Source organism: Apiospora phragmitis (assembly GCF_038363925.1).
Source record: "Apiospora phragmitis strain CBS 135458 chromosome Unknown utg000002l:1.0-5516284.0:1.0-5523493.0, whole genome shotgun sequence".
NCBI classification, from domain to species: domain Eukaryota; kingdom Fungi; phylum Ascomycota; class Sordariomycetes; order Amphisphaeriales; family Apiosporaceae; genus Apiospora; species Apiospora phragmitis.
Genome location: NW_027117400.1, coordinates 2,802,812 through 2,829,772, shown reverse-complemented (window position 1 = coordinate 2,829,772; position 26,961 = coordinate 2,802,812). Strand labels below are relative to the sequence as shown.

At 52.4% G+C, this 26,961-nt stretch overlaps 9 protein-coding genes across 9 annotated transcripts; 5 read left to right on the top strand and 4 right to left on the bottom strand.

The window, feature by feature from the left end:
• Window positions 1-450: 450 nt before the first annotated feature.
• PG994_001692 (uncharacterized protein) lies at window positions 451-1,922 on the bottom strand (the record flags this gene model as incomplete). The annotated part of the gene is made up of 3 exons (XM_066853101.1): window positions 451-735; window positions 1,104-1,301; window positions 1,506-1,922. 3 exons carry the CDS (start codon window positions 1,920-1,922, stop codon window positions 451-453), a joined length of 900 nt encoding a protein of 299 aa, XP_066721242.1.
• Window positions 1,923-2,406: 484 nt separating this feature from the next.
• Window positions 2,407-3,680, top strand: PG994_001691 (uncharacterized protein; the record flags this gene model as incomplete). The annotated part of the gene is made up of 4 exons (XM_066853100.1): window positions 2,407-2,582; window positions 2,687-2,907; window positions 2,949-3,254; window positions 3,367-3,680. The coding sequence occupies 4 exons, from the start codon at window positions 2,407-2,409 to the stop codon at window positions 3,678-3,680; spliced, it is 1,017 nt and encodes a 338-aa protein (XP_066721241.1).
• Window positions 3,681-4,825: 1,145 nt separating this feature from the next.
• Window positions 4,826-5,112, bottom strand: PG994_001690 (uncharacterized protein; the record flags this gene model as incomplete). Its single annotated transcript, XM_066853099.1, has 2 exons — window positions 4,826-4,919; window positions 4,988-5,112. The coding sequence occupies 2 exons, from the start codon at window positions 5,110-5,112 to the stop codon at window positions 4,826-4,828; spliced, it is 219 nt and encodes a 72-aa protein (XP_066721240.1).
• Window positions 5,113-8,688: 3,576 nt separating this feature from the next.
• PG994_001689 (uncharacterized protein) lies at window positions 8,689-9,938 on the bottom strand (the record flags this gene model as incomplete). The annotated part of the gene is made up of 4 exons (XM_066853098.1): window positions 8,689-9,321; window positions 9,379-9,431; window positions 9,518-9,718; window positions 9,809-9,938. The coding sequence occupies 4 exons, from the start codon at window positions 9,936-9,938 to the stop codon at window positions 8,689-8,691; spliced, it is 1,017 nt and encodes a 338-aa protein (XP_066721239.1).
• A 2,303-nt stretch (window positions 9,939-12,241) lies between these two features.
• On the top strand, window positions 12,242-14,211 carry PG994_001688 (uncharacterized protein; the record flags this gene model as incomplete). Its single annotated transcript, XM_066853097.1, has 4 exons — window positions 12,242-12,498; window positions 12,584-12,792; window positions 12,898-13,372; window positions 13,896-14,211. 4 exons carry the CDS (start codon window positions 12,242-12,244, stop codon window positions 14,209-14,211), a joined length of 1,257 nt encoding a protein of 418 aa, XP_066721238.1.
• Window positions 14,212-15,757: 1,546 nt separating this feature from the next.
• PG994_001687 (carbohydrate-binding module family 50 protein) lies at window positions 15,758-16,498 on the top strand (the record flags this gene model as incomplete). Its single annotated transcript, XM_066853096.1, has 1 exon — window positions 15,758-16,498. The coding sequence occupies one exon, from the start codon at window positions 15,758-15,760 to the stop codon at window positions 16,496-16,498; it is 741 nt and encodes a 246-aa protein (XP_066721237.1).
• Window positions 16,499-19,737: 3,239 nt separating this feature from the next.
• On the top strand, window positions 19,738-21,328 carry PG994_001686 (uncharacterized protein; the record flags this gene model as incomplete). The annotated part of the gene is made up of 4 exons (XM_066853095.1): window positions 19,738-19,881; window positions 19,950-20,174; window positions 20,292-20,624; window positions 20,765-21,328. 4 exons carry the CDS (start codon window positions 19,738-19,740, stop codon window positions 21,326-21,328), a joined length of 1,266 nt encoding a protein of 421 aa, XP_066721236.1.
• A 725-nt stretch (window positions 21,329-22,053) lies between these two features.
• On the top strand, window positions 22,054-24,071 carry PG994_001685 (Major facilitator superfamily domain- general substrate transporter; the record flags this gene model as incomplete). The annotated part of the gene is made up of 7 exons (XM_066853094.1): window positions 22,054-22,224; window positions 22,306-22,429; window positions 22,517-22,658; window positions 22,733-23,239; window positions 23,311-23,572; window positions 23,644-23,830; window positions 23,887-24,071. 7 exons carry the CDS (start codon window positions 22,054-22,056, stop codon window positions 24,069-24,071), a joined length of 1,578 nt encoding a protein of 525 aa, XP_066721235.1.
• Window positions 24,072-24,167: 96 nt separating this feature from the next.
• PG994_001684 (amino acid transporter) lies at window positions 24,168-25,783 on the bottom strand (the record flags this gene model as incomplete). The annotated part of the gene is made up of 4 exons (XM_066853093.1): window positions 24,168-24,608; window positions 24,724-25,481; window positions 25,543-25,646; window positions 25,719-25,783. 4 exons carry the CDS (start codon window positions 25,781-25,783, stop codon window positions 24,168-24,170), a joined length of 1,368 nt encoding a protein of 455 aa, XP_066721234.1.
• Between the last annotated feature and the right edge of the window lie 1,178 nt (window positions 25,784-26,961).

Genomic DNA, 26,961 nt, shown 5'->3' with positions numbered 1-26,961 from the left:
CCGCCATCTTTATACTAACCCCTTTTTTTTCTTCAGCAGTGGGAAACGGCAACACGGTTGGGGCACACACCATGCAAGGCACAGAGGCAGACGATGATATCTTTCGGGAACAAGAATGTGGACTACTGACTGTGAGTCAACCATTCTCCTCTCATTCCCCCACCTGTTTGGCATCGCACTGACTTTGGGGGCAATACAGAAATGTTCTCAGCCGGTACACTGACGCGGCGAACCATGATTTGGTTACCGCGATGGACAGGAAAGCCCAGGATACTACGCGAGCGGGAACGCACGAGGAAGCCTTCGTTTCCTGCACCAACACCTTGCAGGAGGGACTGAACAAGCACGGATGGACTGGGTGTTTTAATGCATAGATATACTTCTGTAATTGAGATTTTAATGACGATGGAATCGTTTGATATCGAACCCTGACTGAGTACTTGTGTGCATCTAGCTGCCGCTGCCGCTGCCGCTGCCGCTGCCGCCGTTGGACGAGGTGCTCCCGATGTAGATGACCTCGACTGCGGCGAAGGCGGCGGTGGCGGAGAAGATTTCGACCTTCTTGGCGTCGGTGAAGACGGCCAGGGCGACGGCAAAGAGCGTGTTGAAGAGGATGACAGCCCCAGGCGCTTCACCATGTCCTCCACGTAGTACAGCACCAGGATGGCCAACGTCGGCAGTGTCGACGACAGCGCGGCTACGGCGGCGGACCCGACGCGCGATACAGTGCGGGGGCTGTAGGCGCGGGCGTGGTTGTCTATGGTCTAGTTGCTCGTGCTGAGTTAGAACGAGGGATTATGACTAAGGGCGTTGGGAGAAGGGATTTGAGGGGGAGGGGGGTTTGATCAGTCAGGATTATATATATTAAGGGGCTGCTGGAAAGGGGGCTAGTGATGAGGGAACCATTCATAGCGAAAGTACAACGTATAAGTCTGGAATAACAGGCAGTCTCTAGCAGACATATGGCATATAATATTTGCTAAATCCCTGTGACTTCCCCCATTGGCAACTTTATTGGATGTAACTTGAGTGGCCAGGGTGGATGAGAAAAATATCAGAGCGTAATAACTCTGAATTTCGTAGGATAGATGAGGGGAACTAACCTCGCGTCGTGCTCCGAACACCATGTCGTATATGTCCAGGAATTTCCCGCTCAGCATCGAAGTCATCTTGTCAGGGGGCTGTCTGATAGCGATGAAGTCGTCTGGGTTCTGAACTCTTGTACTCCACGTGTCGCTTTCGTCCCCCCGAAGAAATTTCTTGCTGCGAAGCCATTGTTCTAGGAACTTGTGGTCGGCGCGCTATGGACGCTTGGCATTCTCTATTGTCAAGACCTGCTGGAGCGCTCTGTCTGTAGACCATCTTAGCTCCCCACCAGGCTGGTCTTCTTAGGTTGAGGATGGTTACTATACTCATCTAGCTTTGAACCAATGTCCTCTAGCAAGACCAGCTGTATAGAGTCCTTGCCCTCTTCCTTGCATTTGCGCATATGCCAAAAGTCTAACCCATAGAGGCGGCGGTTCCTCCGCGTCACGATTGTTGTTCTCGCTTCCGGTCGAAGCCGTACGGTCCAAGTTCCACATATCTTCGAGCTGCTGCTCCAGATCCACCAGTTCCGCCTGCAAGCGAAGCAAGTTTATCGCATTGAGCAAGCCAAACTTTCTATATATGGCATTCTCGGGCGATCTCGAGACGAAATCAGCGAGTAGGGAGTAGCCTATCCGCTCTCCAGCAGCTGGAGTAGAATGGAAGTATGGGCCCGATGGGAAAGGTTGCATAGCTTCACTTGGCCCATCGGGCGCCACTCCTGTCTGCTCGTGCTGCCGATCAGCCGTTGCCGGGTCACTCAGCTCTGCGTCGGTTGCCGCGGCTTGAGGGGGGATCGCTGCGCGATGTTGGTCTGGATGCGCACAAGTTGCCATATTCTTTTACGCAGTCAGAATAATGGTCTGGTTTTTCAGTCAAATCAACAAGACTAGCCACAAGAAAGCCGTAGATTGGCATATTTACCACATCAGGCTGAACTGCGTTGAACAGGGGCGTTGCATAATCACCTTGTTCTTACCCAATCCATAACGAGAGCGCAAGCCTCCCCCACCACCTATCAGTTCAGCGGCGGCCAGTAAGGCGGCCTGGGCTGCAACTCTTTCTTCACATTTCTCCCGGGTTTCCAGTCAACCACGCCCAAAGATACACCATGCAATGGCGGTGAATCGGCTTCAAGAGCTGACCATATTTCTTGACCATGGCACTATAACTTCGAAAGCGTCTACAACTCAACGGGCAAAACTCTACCAATGTAGAGTACTTCTACGGGAGTTGGGCTGAGAGCCGGCACCGCAAGCGCCATCCTCTGGAATCGATATTTATCTCTTTCACGAAATTCAGACCATCAGTGTACGCATCATGGATCTCACAGCACGTCTCTCGAGAAGAAACTTGATGAGAAGGCTGATTAGTCGCAAGCCATTGGACGAAGTTGAGGCCATCATCACAGAGTACGAGACCTACATTCGTCTCTGCTGGGATGTGACGCAAATGTCATTATATCTCCTATTGGCGTCCGAACTTTTGGTAGGTAGGTATGACCAAAAATAAGAACAAAAATTCGAATACTCGAGATCCAAACGCATGAAATCCATACTGCATCTCAACAAATCTCTACCAGCTTGGCTGAAATTCACAGATCAGTGACCACCCTTCAAGCTCAAGCAGAAAAGCTCAGCCCCTCCGGGTTGACTGATCCCGGCGCAGTTCCAGCCGATCCTCAGAAGAACAAGCCATATCAGCTACCTGAAACTGAAGTATCTGCCTCCGGATTCTCACGAAACGCATTCGGGGCCTTTTCTTTGGGAGAAAATAAGAAATCCCCCATTCTCCTCGCTGAGCCTGCCCAATTCCCTATCAGTATTGACACTGCCAAGATCTCTCTGAAACCACAGTCGAAGCAACTTTTGATCTGAACTCTCACGACGACTGGATTCGTCGAGGCATGACCAAAGAGTTGAGACCCAAAGTCGAGCCAATGGAGGCCGAGGAAACCAATATTGGACCAAGGGGGGAGTACTTGGTCCCACAAGGACGGGTCGATCTCACATGGTCATCGAATAGCCCCGACTCGAAGAGTACAAGTACTTTCCTGGTGCACACCGATCTTCCTTCCAGGATCATCTTTGGCAGCACCCTCCTTTCAGAAATGTTAGCTTCTTCTTCGCCAGTCGCCTTTGCTTTCTGGAGAAGCAAACTGACCACAGGTAAACCAAAGCACGTTTCTAGAGTATTCAGGTCCGTCCAGAGCTTTCATCATAAAAAGGTCGATTGAGAGAGACGAAGGACATCAGGGGGTAGAGCTAACCGAGCACACAGCACAGACAGAAGAGTTGTGCAAGCAGCATCGTCAGAGGAATGCGAGCTTGGCCCAGGAACAGCAGACAGAGAACCGCAGAAAGCGTGAAGAGAAGTCCAGAGCTCAGCAGAGAATTGTTTTACCTGGCACGTCACCGGGCAGTGCCGCTTTGGCCAGTCTCGGAGATTCAGGGGCTATCACTATGCAAGTGACTGAGCCTCCCGTTTTCCCAACACTGGAAAGTGTTATAAGTGAAAGCTCTAGCCGGGGTGAGAGCGCTCGAGACACCACTGCGGGGGCGGACAAAGTCAATTTTGTCTTCGAATACTGCTGATACGACGAAGAGGGGGGGACTTCGTCAACTTCGTCATTAGTGCTCGATGATGCATAATTATCATTGTTTGGCTATTGGCTATAGGAAAGGATGCGAGGCTTACTACCTGGGGGTGGGCTTGATTTTGACCTCTACCATGGGCCAAGTGGGTTTAGATAAGTGCTTATATATGTGGTATGGGATGTGTTTCTACGTTGACCTGTTCCCAAGAGCCTGGTAAAGTTTGGATATACACTCGAACATACTTAAGTATATATACACTGGAACAAGTAGGAAGAATGTCAGTTTCATTAGGATACCAGCTCGAGTGGAAACGATCTCAGGGATTACAGGCAAGGTGAATAGGTAGATGAAGTGAATCTCATTGTATAATTCTAACAAGCGTCCAAAGAGCACTTGAACGAAGATACAATTTTGTCTAGGCCCTAGCAAGCCTGCGTTGTAATGCCATCCCCCGTTTCCTAACCATGTCTGAAGCTGGTGAATCCCCCTCATTTTTCGTCTTTTCCTGCTGAAAGAGAGTGTCTGGTTCTGCGTAGATACAAATTCGGTTTCTTTTTTTCCGGTATATTTGCATTTTTCTCATGATGCAACTCAAGAAGCTAATGTACAAGCCGAGAAGTAAAAAATGTTGCCTGTGGAGAAGAAGGGAAAAGAAGTGACAAAAGCCGATTGCACTTTTGTGTCTATATATGGGGGTGTTTTGGAAGTTGTTGAAGAAGAAGAAAAAGAAAAAAGAGCGTCGTCTTCAAGCTCATCCCCCCTTGTAGTGGGTGTGAAGCATGAAGTTACACCATCGCGAAAAAGTCCCAAGTCGTAAATCCACCCGAGAAGCACATGTCCATGATTTTGCTTGAGTGAACCGCTTTGGTGGTGATGGTGGTGAATAACGATACTGGCTCATGTCATTTGAGGTCGTGATAGTGATCGTGAAGCCCCTTTTGGAGGGTATAGTAAGGATGTGTGAAGTGAAGAAGTTTGTATGCGTGTGTCCTCCAGGACAAGAAGAGAAAAAACAGGTCTCCCAGAGAGGATCGAAGAAGAGGTAAAACGGGCCTCTAGGGCGGGCAAGAATCGAAAAAAGACGACCGTATATCTATAGCCTGCTTCCGGTCCCGGCGGCCCGTGTGGTCAAGTCGGAGACTCTACTTGCGGCTGCTGAGCGACGGGAAGCTGGCCAGGACGGTGGGCCACTGATCCATCCGGGGTTGTTCCTGAGACTCGGATCTCTGATGCTTGCTGTGATGGCGATTGGTCAGCTTATTGTTGTGGAATTCTTTCCAAGAGGTTGCAAAGGTAAAACTTACAAGGGGAAAGGCGTAGCGCGGCGGACGATGGGATCCCGCACAGAGAGCTCAGTCGGCAGCTGGAAGGACACCTGGCTGCCAACGCTGCTGACGCTGGCGGCACTGTCGTTGCGAGAGCGAGGCATCTTGAGGGAGGAATATGGGCGAGTCTTTGTTTTGAAAGGTTGCAAAGGTGACACAGAAGACGTCTGTTTGCGTGAAAGTCTTTCCGTACAGGTGAAGTAGGAGGAGACTTGTCGCGGTTGCTGGTTGCGAGCAGAACGGCGAAAGGAAGATAGGAAAATGACAAAAAAGGAGATTGGAAGCTTCAGAAAAGGAGAGGTAGAGAGAGTATGAGTTGGGAGCTGGTGCTGAGGAGCAAAAGAAGACTCTATCTAAAGCTCGGCGGGGAGTGTTGGTATTTATGTTTTGGACTGTGTAGGGCAATCTCGTTTTTCCTTTCTACCTTCGATGAAACAAGCCATAGCAACAACGCTCGCAGGCCACTAGCATTGATGCCATATGGCGTTGCCGGAGGCCAAGGGGCTTGATTGCCGTCGTGGTATGCAGGGTAGCCAGTCAACCGGCATGAACCTAGCGTAGCACCGCTAAAAGCCCTAGGGACCTAGGGCGTAGTTCGAACTTTATTGAGTAGGCGACGGACTGGATGAAACATGGACCAGGACCTGCTGACGGGGATGGTCCCTTCTTCCAATCTGCTCGTCGGGGGCTGTAAAGAGCATAGCCAGCGCCGAAAAAAGAACTCACAGCCCCTGAAGACCCATATGCAGCTCAATGCCGCCCCGAAGTCTATCTGATATCTCGCATTGCTGGCCTCTCCAACGTGCTATGGTTTGTTAGGCAATACCGAGGGGATGAATGCCATGCCTTGCCTTGATTTTCTGCCGCTTTGTTTCCTCATTTGTTTTCCGTATGCCTGTCTTGTTGAGTAAGGCAGATGGGCTAGGTTGGGCTTCCTGATCTCCATGATTCGGCCGCCAGGAACAACAAAGTCCGTCGTCGGGTCCGGCAGCGCGCTAAGCAAGCCCAGTTGCAAAGCCCGTCACCCGACTAGTCTGGTTCAGACGTGGGACGGCTAACATCGCAAATACTACGTTGCATGTGGGTGAGAAGTAGAGTGTGGGGGAAGAGAAAAATAACCTGCCCGCCTGACACAGTGACACAGTGACACTCCAGACGGCTGAGACTCAGAAACGTCGGCCCTCGACACCGACGCAGATAAGATGGCATGGCAGGTTTTCTGATGTTCTCACAAACTTCATGTGAGGCGCAGCCGTCGTCCGGTCTCAAGTACGTCGTAATTTTGCGGGACGTTGATGTCAGCTTGGCGCTATTGTGTCGTCATAGCCTTTCTCCGTGATCCGTCCCGTGTTTGCGTGACAAGTGGTCAGCTGCGCATCCCATCTTCTCCTGCCTTGTGTTTACCCGTGGATTGAGATCGATGATACTGGTAGCTTCAATAAACCAGACACAAAACACAAGGGCCAAACTGTGGAGGTATCGATCAATCCACGACGGGATTTGCTAGTGCGCGCCTGTCTCTGTAACGACAGCAACGTGGAGATGGGACGGAGCAGCATTTAGTCGATTTAGTCCAAACACCCGACTTGGCTCGAGTTAACTGTTAGATCACCGAAGCCAAGCCGAGCAAATCAGAGGAGGGGTGATCAGCCTTCCAAAGACTATCTGCTCTTATCTGCCCTTGTCTGCCCTTATCTGCCCTTGTCTGCCCCAGACTCCCAGGATAAGCCTTATTACCCCCTCCACCCGGTTCTGCGCCCGGCGTCTATGTAATTGCTAGCCCAACGGTTCGGTTTTCCTAGCACCCGACCGTGCCTATCATGAGACGTTGACAGATTCCTTTAATCTACCGCCTACCGGTTTCATGAGTCGCTTCATCTACCCCAGTTCTTCTAGACCCTTTGCTTAGAGCGTCACGATTCAGGTAGTGGAGATGGCGGCTATCTTTAGTAGTTCGCTATATGCCGATGGTAATATAACGCGTGATAATATACATAACAACGGCGAGTATCTCACCTTGATAAGGATGCCCACATAAGTGATCATAATTAAACAAGATCAGTCCATCAAGGGGCGATCGGATTCGCATGTAGGTGGATCGTTCTTGAGACCAGCATGATGATGTCAAGAGCATGGTTTGCAGTGTTTTGACAGAGTCTCAGAAGAAGTGGAGATCCGGATGATCAGCGTCAGGAGTGACTGCTTTTTTTGCTTACAAATATGACGGTGTTGTTGCTGACTACGTGATAGATAATATAAAAAACGTGTGAGGTAGTTAGTTGCGCCGTTCTTGGCAAACGCAGACTGTTCGGATCGAAATCCCAAACGCAAGAACCCGACGCATTCGTGAAAGGGCAGCAGTTACTGGCGTCTATACCGAATAAGTAGGAATAGGGGTTAGGGGTGCGATCACCATAGGCGTCAACCGTCTCCTAATTCTCTGGATACACGAATAATCGAATGATACAACATCTAGAAATGGGACATGCCCATCGAGATGGTCTTTTCTATGTACGAGACTGGATCAAAAGTCACCTTCAGGTTCACTGATATGATTTTTGCCAAGAATCAACCTCCTTGCCATCTATCAGATGTTTATCTTGGCGGCCATGAATTCACTCCTATGTACGATGGAAAAGGCACTTGGCGTTCGTCTGACATTCTGCCAAACAGGATAATGTTCTTGATTATGGTCATCCAAAACCTCAGCATCGGCAAGAGCCGCGAGGCACCACCTGGACTTCAATTTTGATGTATTTGTTGGTTTATCACGACCATTCAAAGAGCAGGCCCATATGAAACCCACTGCGGTACCTTTTAAACCCTTGAGATCCTAATATTATTACCCTCTTGAGTTATCTTGCTTTTTTCCCCCGCAACTGCTTTAATGCTCTTTTTCACTCTTCGCCGTATGTGTGGCATATGAGCAATGAGTAACCCCAGAACCGAGTAGGCTGCACCTAAGTTGTATATTTGTTTGATAATTGCGGGCCTATGCCTCTAGTTCGGAGTCGAGGGAATTAGAGAAGGGGGTAATAGTGTGAGCGAATTCGTGGGAACGCCTGTGATATCATGTGTCTGAACCTCTTGAACTTATTTCTCACTTAGCCATGCCTTTTTCCTAGAACGTAATTGGAACAAAGGTAGGAAGCATCCTTGGATTAGTTGTGTCCAATCTGTATCTTAAAAACCCCTTGATGGCTGCGATACCAGCGTTACCCCCCTTTCCCCCTTACCCTGGATGTCAATCTGCCTATACTGCCATATCATGATGTCGTCCCCGAATCTGACTGGCGCGCCTGATGGCTGCTAAACCCCCTTTGCACAAAATAACGTCCTGTCTCATACAAATTCACTCATGCTTCAGATGGTAGTCGCCTAGCAGCCTGGACGTACATGTCTTTGATAGACCATAGCCCCATAAGACTGGCAGCCTTCCACGGCTTGACTGGGTTCACGAGACCCCATTCGAAATGCCGAATCAGCTAATTTCCATTTGTATCCAAGGTCGGTTACGATATGTGCCTGCCAGGAGAGGGGAAAGAAGAAGAAAAGATACCAAGCTTCAGACCAATAGGATAGGGGCGGCTCAAGTTGCAAACGTACCTCAAATACGGTCTTGTGGACCTCGATCAGAGCCACCGGCTTGCCCAGGCAGGTGTACTTGCCGTGGCCGAACATCAGGTCGTTGGTCCGCCGCATGGCCGCAGGCGATCCGCATCGGGCTGCTCGCTCTCGAGCCAGCGCCCGTGCCGGAACAGGTCCGCGTCCTCGCCGTAGAGCGCTCGGTCCCGGTGCATGGCGGTCCAGCTCGGGATCACGCTGACGCCAGCCGGGAGGAAGACCTCCTGGCGGCCGTCGATCATGACCGTGTCCCCGCCCGGCGGCACGTCACGGGCGAGCGGGTCCGTCAGCGGCGGGAAGATGCGGATGCCCTCGCGCACGACGGCCTGCAGGTACGGCAGCGACTTGGTCTGGGCGTAGGGGATGACCTCGTCGCCGGGCGCCTTGCCGTCGCGCACGGCGGCGTCAATCTCGGTCTGCAGGGCGCGGCACACGCGCGGGTGCGTCATGATGTAGAGCATGGTCCCGCGCAGCGATCCCGCCGTCGTGTCTGAGCCGGCGACGATCTGTAGCAGCGACTCGGTCTTGAGCTCGTCGCCGAGCAGTCCGTTGCGCATGAAGGACGCCAACATGTCGGCTCGCTCCGCCGTCTTGTTGCCGCTGGACTCCAGGTTCTTACGGAACGCCTTCTCCCGCGCCGCGACAATGTCCGAGCTCGTCGTCAGCATCTTTTCGAACCCCGTCGCCTTCTCCGCGTCGGGTTGCGCCGATGGCCCAAGGAACGGGACTCAATTAATCCAGCTCACGCCCAGGGCCATCAACTTATTGACGCGGTGGAGGCCCTCCTCCGTGGAGCGAACTACCAACATATAAGGACAGCATTTGTCTCTTATTGACAGAAAAGAGCAATAAAAAGCATAAATTCTGCCTCGATCAACCCCTTACCAAAGTCATGGGGATCGGCGTCCATGTCGAGCAACCCAAAGGACTTTCCGAAGCCCACGAGACCGATGACGTCCAGAGTCAGAAACTGGAGCTTGTTGGCGAGGTCGAAGGCGCCGTTTTTGCGGTTGTCGGCATAGGAGCCGATGAGATGGATGAGTTTAACGACACATGTGTCAACATCGCGCTCGTGCTCGAGGTTTTCTCTACCAGATAACTAAAGACAGAAAGTTTAGCTGCACGACCGTCGATATCCGATAAGAGGGAAAATAAAGGGGGAAGAGTTTTGCTTACTCCAGGTGCCATCTTCTTTTCTCCTCGCGTCATGTTGCTCAACGTCGATCATGGTGAAACAGTTATCGTGGCGCCAGTCGAACCGAGCCGCATTGTAGAACCACTTGGACCGCTTGTAGCTAGGCTTCATGTTGACCTATCGACTCTCAGCATAAGTATTACTCTCTTTGGAATAAACGTAATAACGCCTGGAATAAGAAGGGATAATCCCCGAGAGTCGCTTACCGACTCCCAGAACTCAGCCGAAGACGTCAAGACCGTATTGGGCCCAACCCGAGCGATAGGTCCTGGAATTTCATATTAGTCAATACTATAGACAGCTTGGTAGCATGGAGTCGTGCGATGAAACGACCCGATGCAACTTACCGTGTGTCTCGCTCACCGACGCATACCACTCACAACATCTTTCGCTCAAAAAGGCTCGAACGTGAGGGAGGTCTGATAGTCCTGTCCACCGCGGGCCCGGGATGTGCCTCAGCCTCAGATAGGTTCTCAGTCTGGAAACAAGATAGGCTAGCGATGTCACGGCTACCAAGATGAGCCATGTCTCCCGGCTCTTGGAGAGTAGGTCGATGAACATTGCGAGAATTGTGCTGGCGCAGGATCTCTCAGTGATTTTCAAAGCTTAACAAAACAGAGAATAATAAATTAGCGAAAGCTTAGCTGCTATAGGTATTTATAAGAGTCGATTCTTTCAGCAATACGGCAATATGGCAGCGTTGCAACATAATAGAGCCTCCTGGCGAATCGCTTCAAGACTCCCACTAACCCCTACTTTTCCGGATCCGACCCTCTTACACTCTGCGCTGCTTATCTACAGATTCCCAAGAGAATTTGGGGAAACAGGCGCCGAATAATGCACCTCGATATTACAAGGCCGGGAGATCTCAACCGTAATGCGATGTCTCGGCCATCATGAGTTCTCCCGTCGAAACGTCGACATGTGACATTGCATCGTCATAATGGTGTGGCACAGCATGAGGCTACATGCACACATACACATACACACCAAAAAAAAGGAAAGGGGGCTCTTGGGCGACTTTTACTAGATCAGTTTTGGTGTTGGTAGATATAATAGAAACTTCATGAAATCCGTGGGTATAGCTAAAGTGGTTGTGTCCTGGCGTATCTCCTCCCATCCTCACTCTTCCGTCAGAGCCCGAGGGCACCCCGAGGAGGGAAATAATTAGCTGGCCAAGGGATGACAGAAAAGGTGACAAGGATTGTGTCTTTGTTCCAGCTTACTAATTGGTGATCATCGTCGTTCCCCTCATCGTTCCGTCTTGGCAGTCCCCTCCTTTCTGCCCTCCTCGCCTCCTCGCAGTGTATCACCCAGAAAAAAGCAAATCCCCCTGACGGGAACCCCAGGGAGAGACTCGTATCCACTTCAGCCCTGCAGCCCCCACAGATATGGAAGGGAAGATCGACACGGCGTATTATCGTCAACAAGATAGCAAGCTCCAGCTAATGGACGCATTCTATTTGTAGGCAGGTGTGAAGGCCTGGCATAGGGAGCAGTGTGCCGTTTGGCCTCATCGAACATTGTACTGGGGCTTGATGTGATGTGATTGGGTAGACGGTTACAATATACGAACACCACTTCTATGCAACACTGTTGGACCACGGATAGAATCTCTAGATGTGATATAAACCACGAAATCACGTCTTTTATTTGCTTGGAGGCCCCATCTAGTGAGCGAATATTGGTCTCCGCTTTACGGCATCGTACGTTTGGTAGTTATCTTCGGCAAAGAATGAAGGCCGTTTTGAGACCCCAAGTTGCGGCTTGCATCGTTTGATATACAAAAAAGCAAAAATTGCGGACCATATAGCATATTCTGATAACCAAGCAAAGTCCAGCCTGGTGGACCTTAGTAGTATCACGATTTGACAATCCTGGTCTCGAGGAATAGTTCCTTTTTCAACGTCGTGCTCAGCGCCAAGGCAGCCGCTGGGAGGGAACAATAATCGCGAGTGACTATATGCAACCATCGTGTACGATGTAAGCATGTAATGATCACAGTTGAAGTGTAATTGACTGATCTTGTTCCCTGTTAAGGGGGGTAATTTGCACCATCTTGTGTTGAAGCCATGATGTATAATTACGAGGCAAATATATGCTATTATACGTCAGCCGTATTCAAATGTCGGGAGGTCGCCTTGTAGGATTCTGAGATCATCCCCTATCTAGCAACAACTTTCATTGTCGCGCGTCTTACTTTGGCTGACTCCTGGTATTGAACCGGCACAAAGCGCTGTGTCACCTGTGCTACAAGTCGCGCCGCCGCTTGAGCAGGAGCCGTCTACTGTACTATAAATTGTGCAACTCGAACAGGAGCTACTTTGAGCTAACCCATCTCTACCTGTTCAGAAATCACCATTGTTCACCGTACTTCCCATTCCTAGAAATTATCCCACGGCCAAAACAACAACATGGCGAGCCAACCTTACCTCGACCCCATGAATCAGGGCTTCGCCGACTTAGCGGCGACGCTGCCCCTGGATGAACTCTCTCCCGAAGAGTTGCGCGAGTCGCTGGGGAAGTTGAACGAGCACGAGAAGCTCCCCGGGGTTGATCGGAATATGATTCAGACACCTGCGGCGAACGGAACGGAGACGTGGATTTACACCCCCAAGGGGCCAAAGGCCCACTCCCGTACATCTTCTACGTCCACGGAGGCGGTTTCATGGTAGGGAAGTGAGTTAGGTCACATGTTCCCCTTCCCGGATTCTGTTTGAATCGACCATAGTAACATGTTTTCGTTGTATGTTCAGTATCTCTTTCTACGACAGCATTGCGACTGATCTTGTTCTGCGCACCGGGTATGCTGTTGTCTTCCCCGAGTATAAGCTGGCGCCAGAGGCGGCGAAGTGGCCCGAGCAACAGGAACAATGCTTTGAGGTCTTGGAGTGGGTGATCCAGAACGGTACGTGCCACAATCTCGTTCCCGACAAGTTCGCCCTCATGGCGGACAGCGCCGGAGGTAAGTCATAAGCACTTGCGTTATTATTTGGACTCCTATTCAGTCTATCCTCTCTACCTCGCCTTCTCTATCAGCTTCTCACCATTGGGTCCCCCTTCATGACAGGCCTCCTCATCTTCAACATGAACGTCATGGCGCAGCAAAAGGGCCTGCCCGTCCCCTACAACGTCCTCCTCGGCCCCGTGGCCAGCCTGTACTACCGGCGCCAGCCCCCGCCCAGCCGGTACGAGTGCTGGGACGGCCCGTTCCTGAAGGTGGCGCTGATGCAGTGGTTCGTCGACGTGTACGCCCCCACGGGCACGGTGGACCGCGCCTCGGAGCTGGCCAGCCCGTCGGCCAACATGTCCGACGCCGTGGCCGCGCAGTTCGCGCCGACCCTCATCGTCACCAGCTCGGCCGACGTCCTGCGCGACGAGGGCAAGGCCCTGGGCGAGCGGCTCCAGCGCGCCGGCCGCGATGTCGCCGTCCTGCGGGCCCACGGCCAGGTGCACGTCGCCGCGGTCATCAATATGGTCAGGGGTGGACCGACGCCGAAGATGGTCATGACGCTGATCGTGGCCGCGCTGAAGCAGAGGCTGGGGTAAGAGGAAGGAGGGGAGGGAATGCAGCAGGTGTAGTGCGTATAGACTAAGAAGTTGTGCAAACAGTGATAGCTAGTGAAACAAGTACATCCCCAGCTCTTACACCCTTAATACACAATATCGGATACTGAGATGACGACGAGAGTGCTCGACTCCAGTGACCGAACCCTTCTTGCAGACCTTGGAGCCTCGAGCGTAAAATTTTGTTACGCCATCGCTAGGGGTTTGGGTGTTACAGGACAGTTCTTGGTTCGTTGAATGGTCGATCACGGTGCAAACCAAATCGGCTCCCCAAGCATGACATCTCCAGTACCACTAGAACGAAAAACCAGCGAAATCCATCACCTATACCGTCAAGAGTGAACTCTGTAGGATGAGACCAGTTTTTTCGCATGGCCGTGTAAACCTTTTCATCCATATCAGACCAAGGGCATCATATCGTGTCCGCTTCAATTTCATATGTGGATGTCATATCCAACAAGCTGTCTCCCGAATAACGATATGCCATTCTCTCAACTGAAGGTCGGTGGCACGCAAGCACTTACACAAGGCGACCCTGGCGATGCCTTCGGAGTCTTTCACCATGGCCACATCAATCTCGTCCGTCTGTGGACTCCCGATGCGGGGTGCATATGCGGCTGCCGGAAGTGCACAGGACGCAGCCTTTGTACGGGTCCGCTGGAAGCAAGCCAGGTTTGCGCCGCGTGCGGAGGCTTCGGTGAGTCCGGATAGGAAGGTTCGAGCGCAAAAAGGCCCTGCTGCTGTCGGACGAGGTCCAATTCCCGTCCCGCCTGCGTACCGACGTAGTCCTTACACAATACTACGGCAGCGACGATGACGACGGGGACCGGATGACTTCCGGTGGTGCCCAGTGGTTGCGGCGCTCAACAGAACGAGCTCTTCCGGCGTATGCCTATCTCAACTGTAGAGGGACGCTGGCCAGAGTGCACAAGGACCGTGGGCATTACGAGTTCACGCGGGCGGGGCATCTCCATCTCGTACGGTGGCGCGCGGGTAATGCAGCGGCCGAGTCACGCTGATGGTGCGTGCCTTCGCGGGCGCACAGTGTTGGGAGTCGGGCCCGCAGATGGGCCGAGATTCCGGGAGGGTGCCCAAGCATGTGGCCGCCTCCCCGTTGCGTTAAAAGAGGTGGCCGTCAAAGGCCAGAATGAGCCTCGTTCCGACGTGAGGAGACAGCTTTGATCTGTATGCCTGTAAGCTATGGAAAACCAATATATCGAGTTTCTTCCGGACTATCAAAGCTACACCGCTTATTTTTTGCGTTTATCGTTACACTCGGTTGCCACCTAGCCAGAAGAGGAATCACATATGAAGCTGCGGCGCTTAGAAAGATTGGGCGGTCCTTGTACAGCTTCTGTCGGCAGTTCTTTCGCCAGCAGCTTGGAGTGAGGACTCCAGCTCGCCGAGCCTCGAAGCTCAAGAAGCTGTGGCTGACCCGCGAATACCATGGTTCGGATACGGGGAAGAGAGCGAGGGAGAAATCCACTACACAGTCTGAGTCGACAGAGGATGATTGGCAATTGCTAGGGATGATGGATCAAATACAGTTTTCGTAGATGTACGTGCACACCCAGTTTGACAACTTATTTTTAACGTTTTCGATTTTGACATGTCCAAGAGTCAGGTATTGGGTGCCATTGGACGTTCGTTCTCGAGGTAACCATCACATGACTGCTGTCGGCGCAGATCGCGCCATAGCACACAGTACTACGTAAGCTAGTAGTACTGTTTTAGTTTGTTTGCTAGCCGCGCTGCTCAAGAGATCGGGCCAGAGAACAGTGCACATTGCGGTCAACGTGGCTGGCTACGATTGATGATTGCACCATCATGTTCCATCGTCAATACGAGTTGTCCAACTTTTCCAACCCATTCAGAACCCGTTTGCCCCAATAGCCCAAACCTGCCACCTGCCAGCTTGGCAACCGATCAGAACACCGCCAGCCTGGCGGCGTCATTCGAACTACGAAATCGGAAACAGGCTTGCGTGGCAGCCAGGGGTAGGTTTGAGGCTGGCGCCTCTCAGGACCCTTTGCCAAGGCCGGACTAAAGGCGATAGCCGCCTTCAGAGCCTCTTGTTCGCTGAGCCCGATTGGGTTTTGGGGGGCCCGACCCCCATCAGACCCACTGACTCCGGCATTTCATAGCCGGCGAGACCGCATTCTATGGCGAGCTGAGCCACATTGCCAACGGAGGCTGACGCCTGCAGGTCGTGACTTCGCGTAAGCTTGGGGGACGTGGCCTCATATTAAAAGGACGTGAGCTTTCATCCTTTCATTGTCTAAAGTCTACTCATCCAGACTTGCCAAAGTTTCCACATTCCCTGACCTTCATACAAACAACCCCTCATTGATCACCATCCCACCATGAGCTATTACGGCGACAACAACCAAGGCGGCTATGGCCAGCAGGGCAGCTACGGCCAGCAGGGCTACGGCCAGCAGGGTGGTTACCAGCAGGGCGGCGGTTACCCCAGCGGAGGCGGAGAAGCTTCCTCCTTCTACAACAACCCCGCATCTCAACATCAGCAAGGCGGCTACGGCGGCCCGCCCGGATCTGGCGGACCCGGCGGTGATGGCGGCGAGGGCGAGCGAGGACTCATGGGTGCCATGGCCGGCGGTGCTGCCGGCGGCTTCGGCGCCAACAAGATGGGCGGCGGCAAGGTCGCCACCGTCGCCGGCGCGCTGATCGGCGCCTTCGCCGGCCACAAGGGCCAGGACGCCATCGGCGACTGGAAGGAGGAGCACCACGAGAAGAAGGAGGAGGAGAAGCGCCGCGAGGAGGAAGAGCGCCGGTACGAGGAGGAGCGCAGACGCCGCGAGGAGCGCCGGAGCCGTTCCCGCTCACGGTCCCGATCCCGGTCGGGCAGCCGCCACCGCCACCACCATCACCACAGCCGCTCGCGTTCGCGATCTTCCAGCCGCCGCTCGCACCGCGGCCACTCCTCGTCCCGCGGCGAGTCCACGGTGACGGTGCAGTCGGGCGACACCCTCCGCATGCTCGGGGAGCGCTACGGCTGCTCCTGGGAGGAGCTGGCCCGGCACAACAACATCTCCAACCCGGATATGATCTACCCTGGCCAGAACCTTCGTATCCCTGGCCGTTAAGTTCGACAACTAAGCAGCTCGAGGGGGGTCGAAGCTACTCAGAGGCGGAATATGGGAGATTGTCAGCACTCTAGTACTGTTTCTGGGAAAAACTAGCAAATCAAATGAAATACAGAAGTAGCGAATCGTCAAAGCGATTTCAGCGTTGATTTTAAAGGTTGTTCAAATTTTATACATAACATGTGACCCGCCTTCTATGACTGCGCAGCCTGTTAGGCGATGTTGGGTCGGTGACATGTATTGACGGTCTACTTTCAGTATCAACTTTGGTGGTGCTAGGTTGTGTATTCGAGCCAGCAAGGCAATAACTCATTGTAGGCTTGGCTCTGGGGCATTGCTGAGCATGGCAATGAAGGCTTAGGATATCCGAGGCAGCCAGCAACAAACAACCTTGACCCGGCTGGGTCGCATCTCTAATGTTCTGCTTTGATTTTACAAAGGCCGGAAGGCAAGACATTGTCACCGGCATGACGTATTTATTTGAACTTGACGTGTCGGTAGAGATGAATTGAGTTCAGGCAGACTTGCCTGTGATTGGTGAAGCTGTTAGCTCTAGTCTTGCAACAGGGGTGGTTGGACCCTGTTTGGGCAGAGACTCAGGGTCCAGTGAACCCTGTATTTTTAGGATCGGATTTTGTTGCGATCTTAATCTGGATCGACTTTGCCATGTAATCACCCTCAATATGTCCTTCTCCCGGTTATATCTCCCATGTACTAAATTATCTCTGATCGCTGCACTTATTCAAAGAAGGCAGCGTGTTGATATTTTGATCAGGCCACTTATTATGACATCATTCCTTCTAATAGCTCTCAATTAGTGCAAACTAGGTCAGCACTGCCACCACATCTTTGGGTCTCGGCCCAGGCCAGAGGTTCTAGACTCGGCTCGTCTTCCTGTCCTGACCACTTGATAGTAGGAAAATAGTACGGATTAGGCTGCCTAATTCTATGATTTCTCTCCCCCAAAACTTATCTACGTCATTTCCTAACGCTGCTTTTATGTTGCTATGCCTCTTGAGCCTCAGAATCGACGTCAGAAGCTTCGGTGAGGAAGAATAAGTCACAGTGAACAGTCTGCCTAAACACCAAGGCCTGTGACGGTTGGCTCATGCCATCGCGAGCTTGCCACCTCTCCACAGATCCCTCGAGAGCTTTCAATATCTGGCAGATCTATCACTCTAACAGGAAACGCTTGGGTGAAAGCGTGACCTTTGGAGGGTAAAAGTATGGCCGGCATGCAGTCGGCTGATCAGTGAGTGTCATAAATCAGGCATTTTCACGAAAAGCCGCCAGGTAATGCAAGCACTTTCATGAAAATGCCGGCGCTGGAATACGAGAGTGCGAGATTGTATAGGTCCAAGACGTGTCCCGGTGTCGGCAAGAACGTGGGGGATCGGCGCTCAGAAATGTGTTGGAAGCAGCCAAGGAGGTAGGCAGACTTCATGATCTGTACCTTCCTACTTCCGTAGAACGCTCTAGACCAGACCTTTCACAGGGAAAAAGTAAGCAACTGTGAGAAACATCAATGAAACCAAGGAATTGTCAGAACGCCGGTGACCTCATTACCGTCGAAGCTGCATCGATTGGCGAGCTGAGATGAGGCGTGATGAATAGGGACCTAGGGGGAAGGAGTACGTGACTTGCACTATGAGGGCTTCAGGAGGAGGGCAGTTAGCATACAAACCCGAACGACACCAGCTTGTCTCGTGGGTCCGCTCCATGCGAATAATAACTTTTCGCATCAAAACTTGGATCGGCTATCTCTTTTGTTGCCTACCTAATCAAAGACTACGTCAACTATACTATACATATTGCCCATTCGAGCCGTACTGCATACACACTTATCTCCACACTGCAACCAGTACCTGCCTCTTAGCCTCACATCACCCCAAACGAATGCTTGCGGCGCACCAACCAGCGTTCACCCCGCCGTGTCGGAGCACTAATAAAGCCCGCCTAAGCAGCTCGGATGGCGGCCCAGGACGCTAAAAACGACCAGCTTGGGCCTACCCAGACCACTGCTGCTGCTGCTGCCACTACCACATTCACCTGCACCTGCACCTGCACCTGCACCTGCACCTGCACCTGCACCTGCACCTGCACCTGCACCTGCACCTGTGCCGCGGTCTGCTATCTTGATAAGTATGACTTTGATCAATCTCCATGTTCGGACATGCAGAAATCGGCCAAATCCCATCCTCACCACATGGGAATCTTGGTGCTCGATATCCAATTGGCCCGTACTTACTCATCAATCAATTACATTGACTGTAATTCCCAGTGCAAAAAGCCCTTGAGAGAAGAAGGGTAGGAGAATTTGAAGAACTTAACAATTAATTCGTCCTTCGTCTCGGCTTTAGCCGTAGTGAGCTGGACCAGCCAAGTGCCCCTCAAGAGCGGCCCGAAGTCAAAGTTGCCCACGACCGCACCTACAGCCTCCGGCGTTACTTAGACCCGCGCAGCAGCAGCCCCCACGATCATCACCTGCGCCCCCTCGCTGGCGTTCCACGCGCAGATGACTGAGCTGCAGTCCCGCGAGCGCATGGCAACAGTCATAGCCGCATTGGTTGAGAAGCTCCCAAACTCCAAGGCCTGACCGTCAACGAATCCAGTAGAGATGATGGAAGTATACTTCGGCGAGGGGGCCTCGTCATGTATCAATGTCAGTCTCTTTTCTCTTCTCACACCCACGCCCGACTTCTACAGTTGCCTCCAGGGAAGGGGCAACCAGCTGATGATGACTTCACAACACAGAGCCAGCACCACCTCTCAGTCAATATCATTTATGCCAGAGCATATGTGGCTACAGTTCCCTAGATCTTATTGCATTTACAACACAAGTCTCTAAATGATAAGAAGTTACAGAGTTACATCTATGGCTGCGAGGATTTCGACACACCGGATTGCATCAAGTGGGCAGGCAATACGGATAGCACCTATATTGTGCCGACGGGACAGGCGTCAATTACTGTCGTTGGAGAAGACAACGACAATATGGAGTATTATCATGCTGCCATATAAAGGTCCCTTTTGTTCATGACAAGCTGGTTGGGACAGGCCGGCAACTGTAAGGCTTTGTTATGGGCTGCTTGCGGAAACTCGGTCTTCATTGTGCGATATATTATAAGGTATATAAAGTCTGTGTATGTTTGAATGTCTTACTCATACGCTCCTTGTTTTCTGTCATATACCTCTTGTACCTATGCTCATGCTTGGATTACCATTCCTTGAGTGTCGCTATGGCTAACCCAAATAATATAGACCCCCCTTTCCTACCAGTTGGAAATGAGCAGCTGTTTATACCACCCCACCTAACGCAACAAACCTACCCTTTGCCGGTCTGGGATGGAGTCCCCCTTGGCCCCGCGCTCGTCCCCTATTGGGTAAGTCGGGCCCCCTTGGAGTGCTGCGTATTTGCTACGCCTCCTTACTTATATTCATCGTGTTGCAGGATGCCCCGCTGCCATTCGCCGAGCTGGAAGTCCGCCAAGGAAATACCAGGAAAGTCAATCTCAACCACGCCCAGTGCAGAAGGATGGAGAGCTTCCTTGAGACCCTTAGTTTGCTACCTGCGTCCATCTTTGGTCCGCCTGCGAACTTTTACTTCAAGGAAAGCACCATTTCAGAAGCCCTCAATGCCTACAACCTCCACGCTCGAAGCCGCGAGTGTCAGCCTGTGAGTGATCTCCGCGTTCCATCCCTGTAACACATGACATCCCTGGGTATTCTGTTCAGTCTCCGTAGCAGGCTCGCCAGCTCAGAGGTCTTTGCTTACCTTGTATTTTTGTAACAGTGGGCCTTCTTTCACTACAGAGGCTTGAACTCGACTATTTTGGTTCCTCACAACCCGCCGGCCAATTTCGATTGGACGGATCTTAGGCGTCGAACCGTACTGAGATACGGTGCAACAGGTGGCCAGCTTGGAGGGGATCTCTCAGAACCCTGGCCTTCAGTGACGCGCCCGGTCAATCGATGGCGTTTTCTACCAAACTATAAACATTATCGTCTGATGTGCTGGATTCATAGACATGAACATATAAGACCGGAAGACGGTGAAGACGATGAAGACGATGAAGACTTCACACCCGAAGATGTGGTATACACCATGTCAGTCTGGGATCGCGAGGTGAGTTCCACTCTAACTCGGCCGAGCCCACAATAAGAACGAATAGAGCTAAGCATATATATGCTCATATGTCTCACAATTTGCTTGCCCCCCCTCGCGGTTAGCCGGCCGGCGTAATCGTGTTCTTACCTCTCATACAGAATGACCTCATCTATTTTCACGACCCTTGGCGTGACCAGAACAGCGCAGCACGTTTCGCGGACATCCAGACCTTCTGGGCTAACATCCGCCCCTATACCTACGAGGGGGCTGGGCTCCCGGCGGTGCCGCCGGCCAACATCCGGCACGTCCGGTACAACTCGCTGGGGCAGATGGCGGCGACGACCCACAACCCCATGCGGCCCAAGTTCTCGCAGATCAGCTGCGTCGCCATTGCCGTCTGGCTCATGAACCACATCGACTACACGACGGACCTGATCCCGCCCGACCGCCCCGACATCCTCGACGGCAGCCACCCCTTGCTGTTCCCGGCCCTGTTCCTCTGCACCTTCCGCACGCTGCGCGAGGCCTTGGCGGCCTCGAACCGGCTGACCTCCGGTAACAGCCAAGAGACCCAGGACTATGTTATGGGCAAGTTCCTGATCACGCCCTTGAATCTTGACATGGTTCATCACATGCGGCGCATCTTGCGCCAGGCCTACGGCAGGAATCTTGCGGATCCAGAGTCGTGGATTGTCTCTTCAATAGCGTGGCGGCTGTATTAGATAGGTTCAAGTCAGGATATCTCGAGAGAGAAAGGGGAAAAGGGGGAAAAGGGGGGAGAGGTGGAAAGGGGGGGTAATTTGGTATGCCAATACTAGCCTATCTGAAAAAGGAGTAAGGGGCAGTACAGGGGTAGTAGGGCTGTACTATATATTACAAGTTCAATTTCATCGCCTCTTGGCTATAGATACACGGAGATATATATAGTTAACCTAGCTTATACTTGAATATTGGCTTTCTTACGTACCTAGGCAATGCTAATTTCTTTTCTCCAATATAAAGACCGAGAAGTCCCATTTACAGTATATAAGCGTCTCACATATGAACATCGATTATGAACTAGGGGATTATTCAAGCTCATTCTAATATCTCCCTCATTTCCCCACGAAGAATAGCGTAGGACAGTAGGGAGTGGTCATGCCAGGGTACGACGCCAGCCACTGTGGTTCGACCGCGAAATGTCAGCAAATGGACTTTACCCGACAGCCAACCAGATCATTGTGTAATGGTCCAGATGGATAATGCTTTCTCGCACATCGGCTAAATTGTTTTTGTTCGCATGCCGATGGATAAGCGAGGACGATGATGTCGTGGGCATATGAATATGGCTGCAAGGTTCTTAGGAGACAACCAGTGCCGCTGGGTTCTCGTCGAGAACATCCAAAATAGATGAAACAACGAAGCTAGAAAAGGTTAGGTAATCAAAAATTAACACACCTACGACGATATGAAGGTTTTTAGTGAGAGGACAAGTGGACAGGCAGGTAGTACAAGATGGTTTGGTTTTAGTGGAGGATGGCTGACCTTCTGGATCACTGTAAGTGGAAGTCTGCCCCAAGTTGCTTGCATGATCGTGACTGACCCCTCATCGGATCCTAGATCGCCTGCGCAACTGATAGTAAGATGCATACTTAAGCAGGCATCGCACATGCACACCGAGTCTGACTTAAATACAGTGTGTCTCTTCGGTTACGACCAGGGTGTCTTCTCCGGAGTAGCCATTACGGAGGACTACTTGACGGTGCACGGCTTGTATGGACGCGGGAAGACGGAACTCTTGTCGATCATCACTCCGATCTACGCTGTAGGCTGTTTTGTTGGAGGTACATTATGAGCCTTCTAACCCTGTTCTCCCTCTCTCTCTCCTTTTCCTAGTGAAATGACGCAGACTCAAAACTATGATTCCGCAGCCGTCGTGGCATTATCCGTTGGTGAGCAACTAGGAAGGAAGAAGTCGGTGATCTTAGGTTCTGTTGTCATGTCCGTCGGCGCGATACTGCAGATAACATCGTTCAGTGCCCCTCATATGCTTGTCGGTCGCGTGGTTTCGGGGTAAGTCGTGTTGCATTGCAGATTCCAATCTGAGGAGAGTCGCGCTTATCAGAACTGCCCTTGCCCGTACTTAGTGTTGGTAACGGCATCAACACCGCCACCGCCCCTGTCTGGCAGACCGAGACCTCCCAGGCGAAATGGCGCGGGAAGCTTGTGGTGCTGGAGATGATGATGAATATCTTTGGCTTTATGCTGGTGAACTGGATCAACTACGGCATGTCCTCCGTGGCCGGGCCCGTCGCCTGGCGCCTGCCCCTGGCTCTGCAGTCGGTATTTCTCCTGGTTTTGTTCGCCACGGTCCCGTGGCTGCCCGAGTCGCCTCGATGGTTGATCGCTCACGGTCGCGCAGACGAAGCCACGACAATCCTAGCGGATCTGGAGAATAAGAGCGTCGACGACCCTTACGTTATCGCCGCCCGCGACGAGATTGTCTATAGCGTCCAGTACGAGCGCGAGAACGCCGTGCGCTGGCGTGACCTCCTTCGAGGCCGTGGTGATGGCGGTACCAAGACTGTCCGACGTTTACTGCTTGGAATAGGTTCTCAGGCAATGCAACAATTCGGCGGGATTAATATCATGTCGTAGGTTCACCATATTTCCCCAATGACAAGAAATAAGATCCTCATTTATATCTCTAACACGCAACGCACAGTTATTATCTGCCCACTCTGCTCATCGAATCGGTCGGCCTAACGGACAGCATGGCACGGCTAATCGCCGCGTTAAGCTCCGTCTCGTACCTGGCAGCCTCTGGCATCGCCGCCCCTCTAGTCGAACGGTACGGTCGCCGCCCCATGATTATCGTGTCGACGGCGATCCAGTTCTTCTGCTTCCTCATGATAACCATCCTGCTCTACCACTCCTCGGGCAAGCCCGGCTACGCCGGCCAGCAAGAGGCCGCCAAGGCCTCCGTGGTCTTCTTCTTCCTCTATTGCATGGGCTTTGGCTTGGGATGTTGGGCATCCCCTGGCTGTACCCCGCCGAGATCAACTCCCTACCCATGCGCACCAAGGGCGCGGCGGCGGCGACCATGTCCAACTGGATCACCAACTTCTGCGTCGTCGAGGTGACGCCGATCGGTCTTCAGACGCTGGGATGGCGCTTCTACATTGTCTGGACCGTGCTCAATGCCGCCTTCATCCCCGTCCTCTGGCTATTCTTCCCCGAGACCGGTAAGTGTCTAGGCCCCTTGACCACCTGCAGCACTAACATGTTCTCCTCGCTCTAGCGGACCGTACCCTTGAGGACCTGGACATTTATTATCGTGAAAACCCATCACTCATAGTAATCCGAGACGCGAATGCGATCAGCCGCCGGAGACCCCTGAAGTACGTTGAGATGCAGGAAAGGGACATCCAAAATGCAGCCTTGCACGAAAGCAAGGGTACTGGAGTATTGGAACACCAGGACTGAGATCCTGGATTGACTGCTGGCTGACTGGAGTCCACAATATCCCTTGAATACCAAACCAACCCGTAGCCATAGGAGACTCCGCATGAAGCACAGCTTCTAAATATCCTTGCGCACATATTCCACGGGTCCCTTATAAACGTACCGTCCTCTGAAGAAGTAGTATATCATGGCAAAGACCACAACAATACTGTAGACAACACACGACCAGTTCATGTCGGCCGGAGAAGGGCTGGGCCCCGACGGAAAGAACAGAAACGGGAACATGACGGATAAGAAGGCGAGAGCCCCCAGGTTGATCGGCAAGCCCGCCCGGCCCAGGTCGAAGCGAGACCGCGGCAGCGGGCCCCGCCGTCTCGAGAACCTCCTGGTGATGATGGCGCCGAGCGTGATGATGTAGGACGTGTACAGGCCGACCTGCCCGATGGCGGTGATCACGTTGAAGGCGATGCTGGAGCCGATGATGATCAGGGACAAGAGTGCCGTGATGATCAGAGTCGTCATGATGGCGTTCACGGGGATGTCCCATCCAGTAGGGACCTAATAAATCGTTGGATAGTTTTCTTATTAGCGAGTGTCCCAACCCGTATTCCAATACTGGGTGAGTGCTCATGTGTCTCTGTCTGCCATTGTAGTAGTGTGGGTAAGTACTTACCGTGGCAAGCCATCTGGAGCACGGCAGCCCGTTATCCCTCGCGAAGGCGAAGAGCTGCCGCGACGACGTCGTGACGCCATTGACGGCGCAGAACAGAAGCAAGACTGCCATGAGTGCGGTCAAAACCGACGTGCCCGCCCGACTCTGGGTGACGTCCAAGAGGATCTGGACGTAGACCTGGCCCGTCCGGGAGTCGAGAAACTCACTGGCGTGGTCGCCCACTGTCATCATGACAGTCACAGTCATGACGAAGCCCACGGTGTAGTTGATGGCCGCCGTCACCACCATGGACCGCGGCAGCACCCAGGAGGCGTCCCGGACCTCCTCGGACAGGTGGCAGGCCGAGTCGGCTCCTATCAGCGTCACCGAGGGGCCCAGGATGCCCACGAGGGTCGCCAGCCCTACGTCGCCCCAGCCGGCGTTGTCCTGAAACTCGGTCCAGGCCTTCTTCTTCCTGTCGTCCTTCCCACTTTCCTCCTTCACAGCACCGGGCGCCATGCTCCACAGCACCGCCAGGAAGGCCACGAAGCCCAGCACGTTCAGCACGCCGACCAACATCTCGAATAGCGGCAGCTTGCGCGCTAGTGCCGTGTTGAAGACGATGGCGAATGCAGTGATGGCGATGGACAGCAGAGTGCCGTGCCAGCCCTGGATGCGATACGAGGGCACGTTCAAGGCGATGAGGGCCCCGAACTGCTGCGCTGCAGTATACGAGGTCACGACCAAGCCAGCTTGCCAACCGAGGGCGCTGAGCCAGCCTGTATAGCAATAACGTAAAAGTCCGTTAGTCAGTCGTAGCACATAGCACATACGTATTACCAACGAGCCCGATGAACATACCGGCCATGTAGCTCAGGAATTTCTGATACCGCTGCGGCGCGAATTCGGATACCCAGTGGTACTGCCCTCCTGAAGTAGGAGCCCTATGAGACAAAAGTGGTTGCGAGTGGTCAATAAACTTGTGTGTTACACTTAGCCCCTGGAATCACACTCACATGGATGCCATCTCGGCCATTGACAACGTACTCAGCATCATGCCGACGCATGTGACGAAAAACATCCAAATGGCACCAGCGGGCCCGCCATTCAGTGTTGAGATACCCGCTACTCTAGGGGTTGAGTTAGTATTGAGTGCCCCTTTACCCATTCTCCTTGCTCTAAACCTTATACCAAGCAGGAATACTTTATATGAAGAATTAACTTGCATGAGTGAGAATTCCCAACAACTCCCCACGATGACGGCATATCCGACGATGGAGACGAAGCGGAAGTTACGCTATAAGCCAAGCCCGGAGTCGGTCGATGGCCGTCAGTTAGCGATCGGGTATCTGAATGAATCCCTCCAAGTTCTGAAAGAACAAAACAGGAACGGTAACGAGTCTTCTCTCACCCGAAGCTGCTGTGCTTTATTGAGACGGTGCATGTCCGTCTGATCATGCTGTGTGCCGACTTTCCTCGTCTTGCTTTCTGTCGTTTCCGCCCAACTCCTGGCGACCAAGATGCCCCCCTGTGGCCGGAGGGGCAATGGTTTTTCCATCCATTCTCTCTCTAGACGTACTCTAGGTCTTAGAACAGTCTACAGGAAATTAAACAGGCAGAAGAAGATAGTTGAATAAGGGAACAGATGTGAGTGAATACTCTAGATATATCATATTACTCACGCGGGGTCGCACGACTGGACAGTACCGGCTTCCATGCTGTGCTACACTGCATGGCTATAATAGACGAGGCTTGCAGCTATGTTGGCCAATCTCTGCGTCGGATTCCGTGGACCTAGCGTATCTCACAAGGAATTGGGCAAGTGATAACGCCGCATTAGTGTTGCAGGTGGCACGCCTAACCGTACGGCACAAAGCTTGGTAATGATGTACAGCAAGTGGTTTTCGTAGTGATTAGGATCAGTTAATGTGTCTTGTACGTTGAGAATGATAGCTATATTGCATTCAAGACGATAGGATAGGTAGTCTGCCAGTCAAGAGCATCGTCCACACGTAACATGCCCCGCCTTTTGTATATACAACCCCGCCAACGCCAGGAAGTCTTGTTACGCTCAGGGGTATCCTCGGAAATATGAACCATGAGAAAGAAAACTGAAAGTCCAGGTATCTACAAGAAGAAGAAGAAGAAGAAAAGGAAGAAAAAAAATGCAAAACAGGAAAAACCTCCAAAGCTACTCTAAAGATGCGACATCATGCCAAGCGAGTTTCTGCCCACGGGAGCACCCGAAGCAATCCCAAA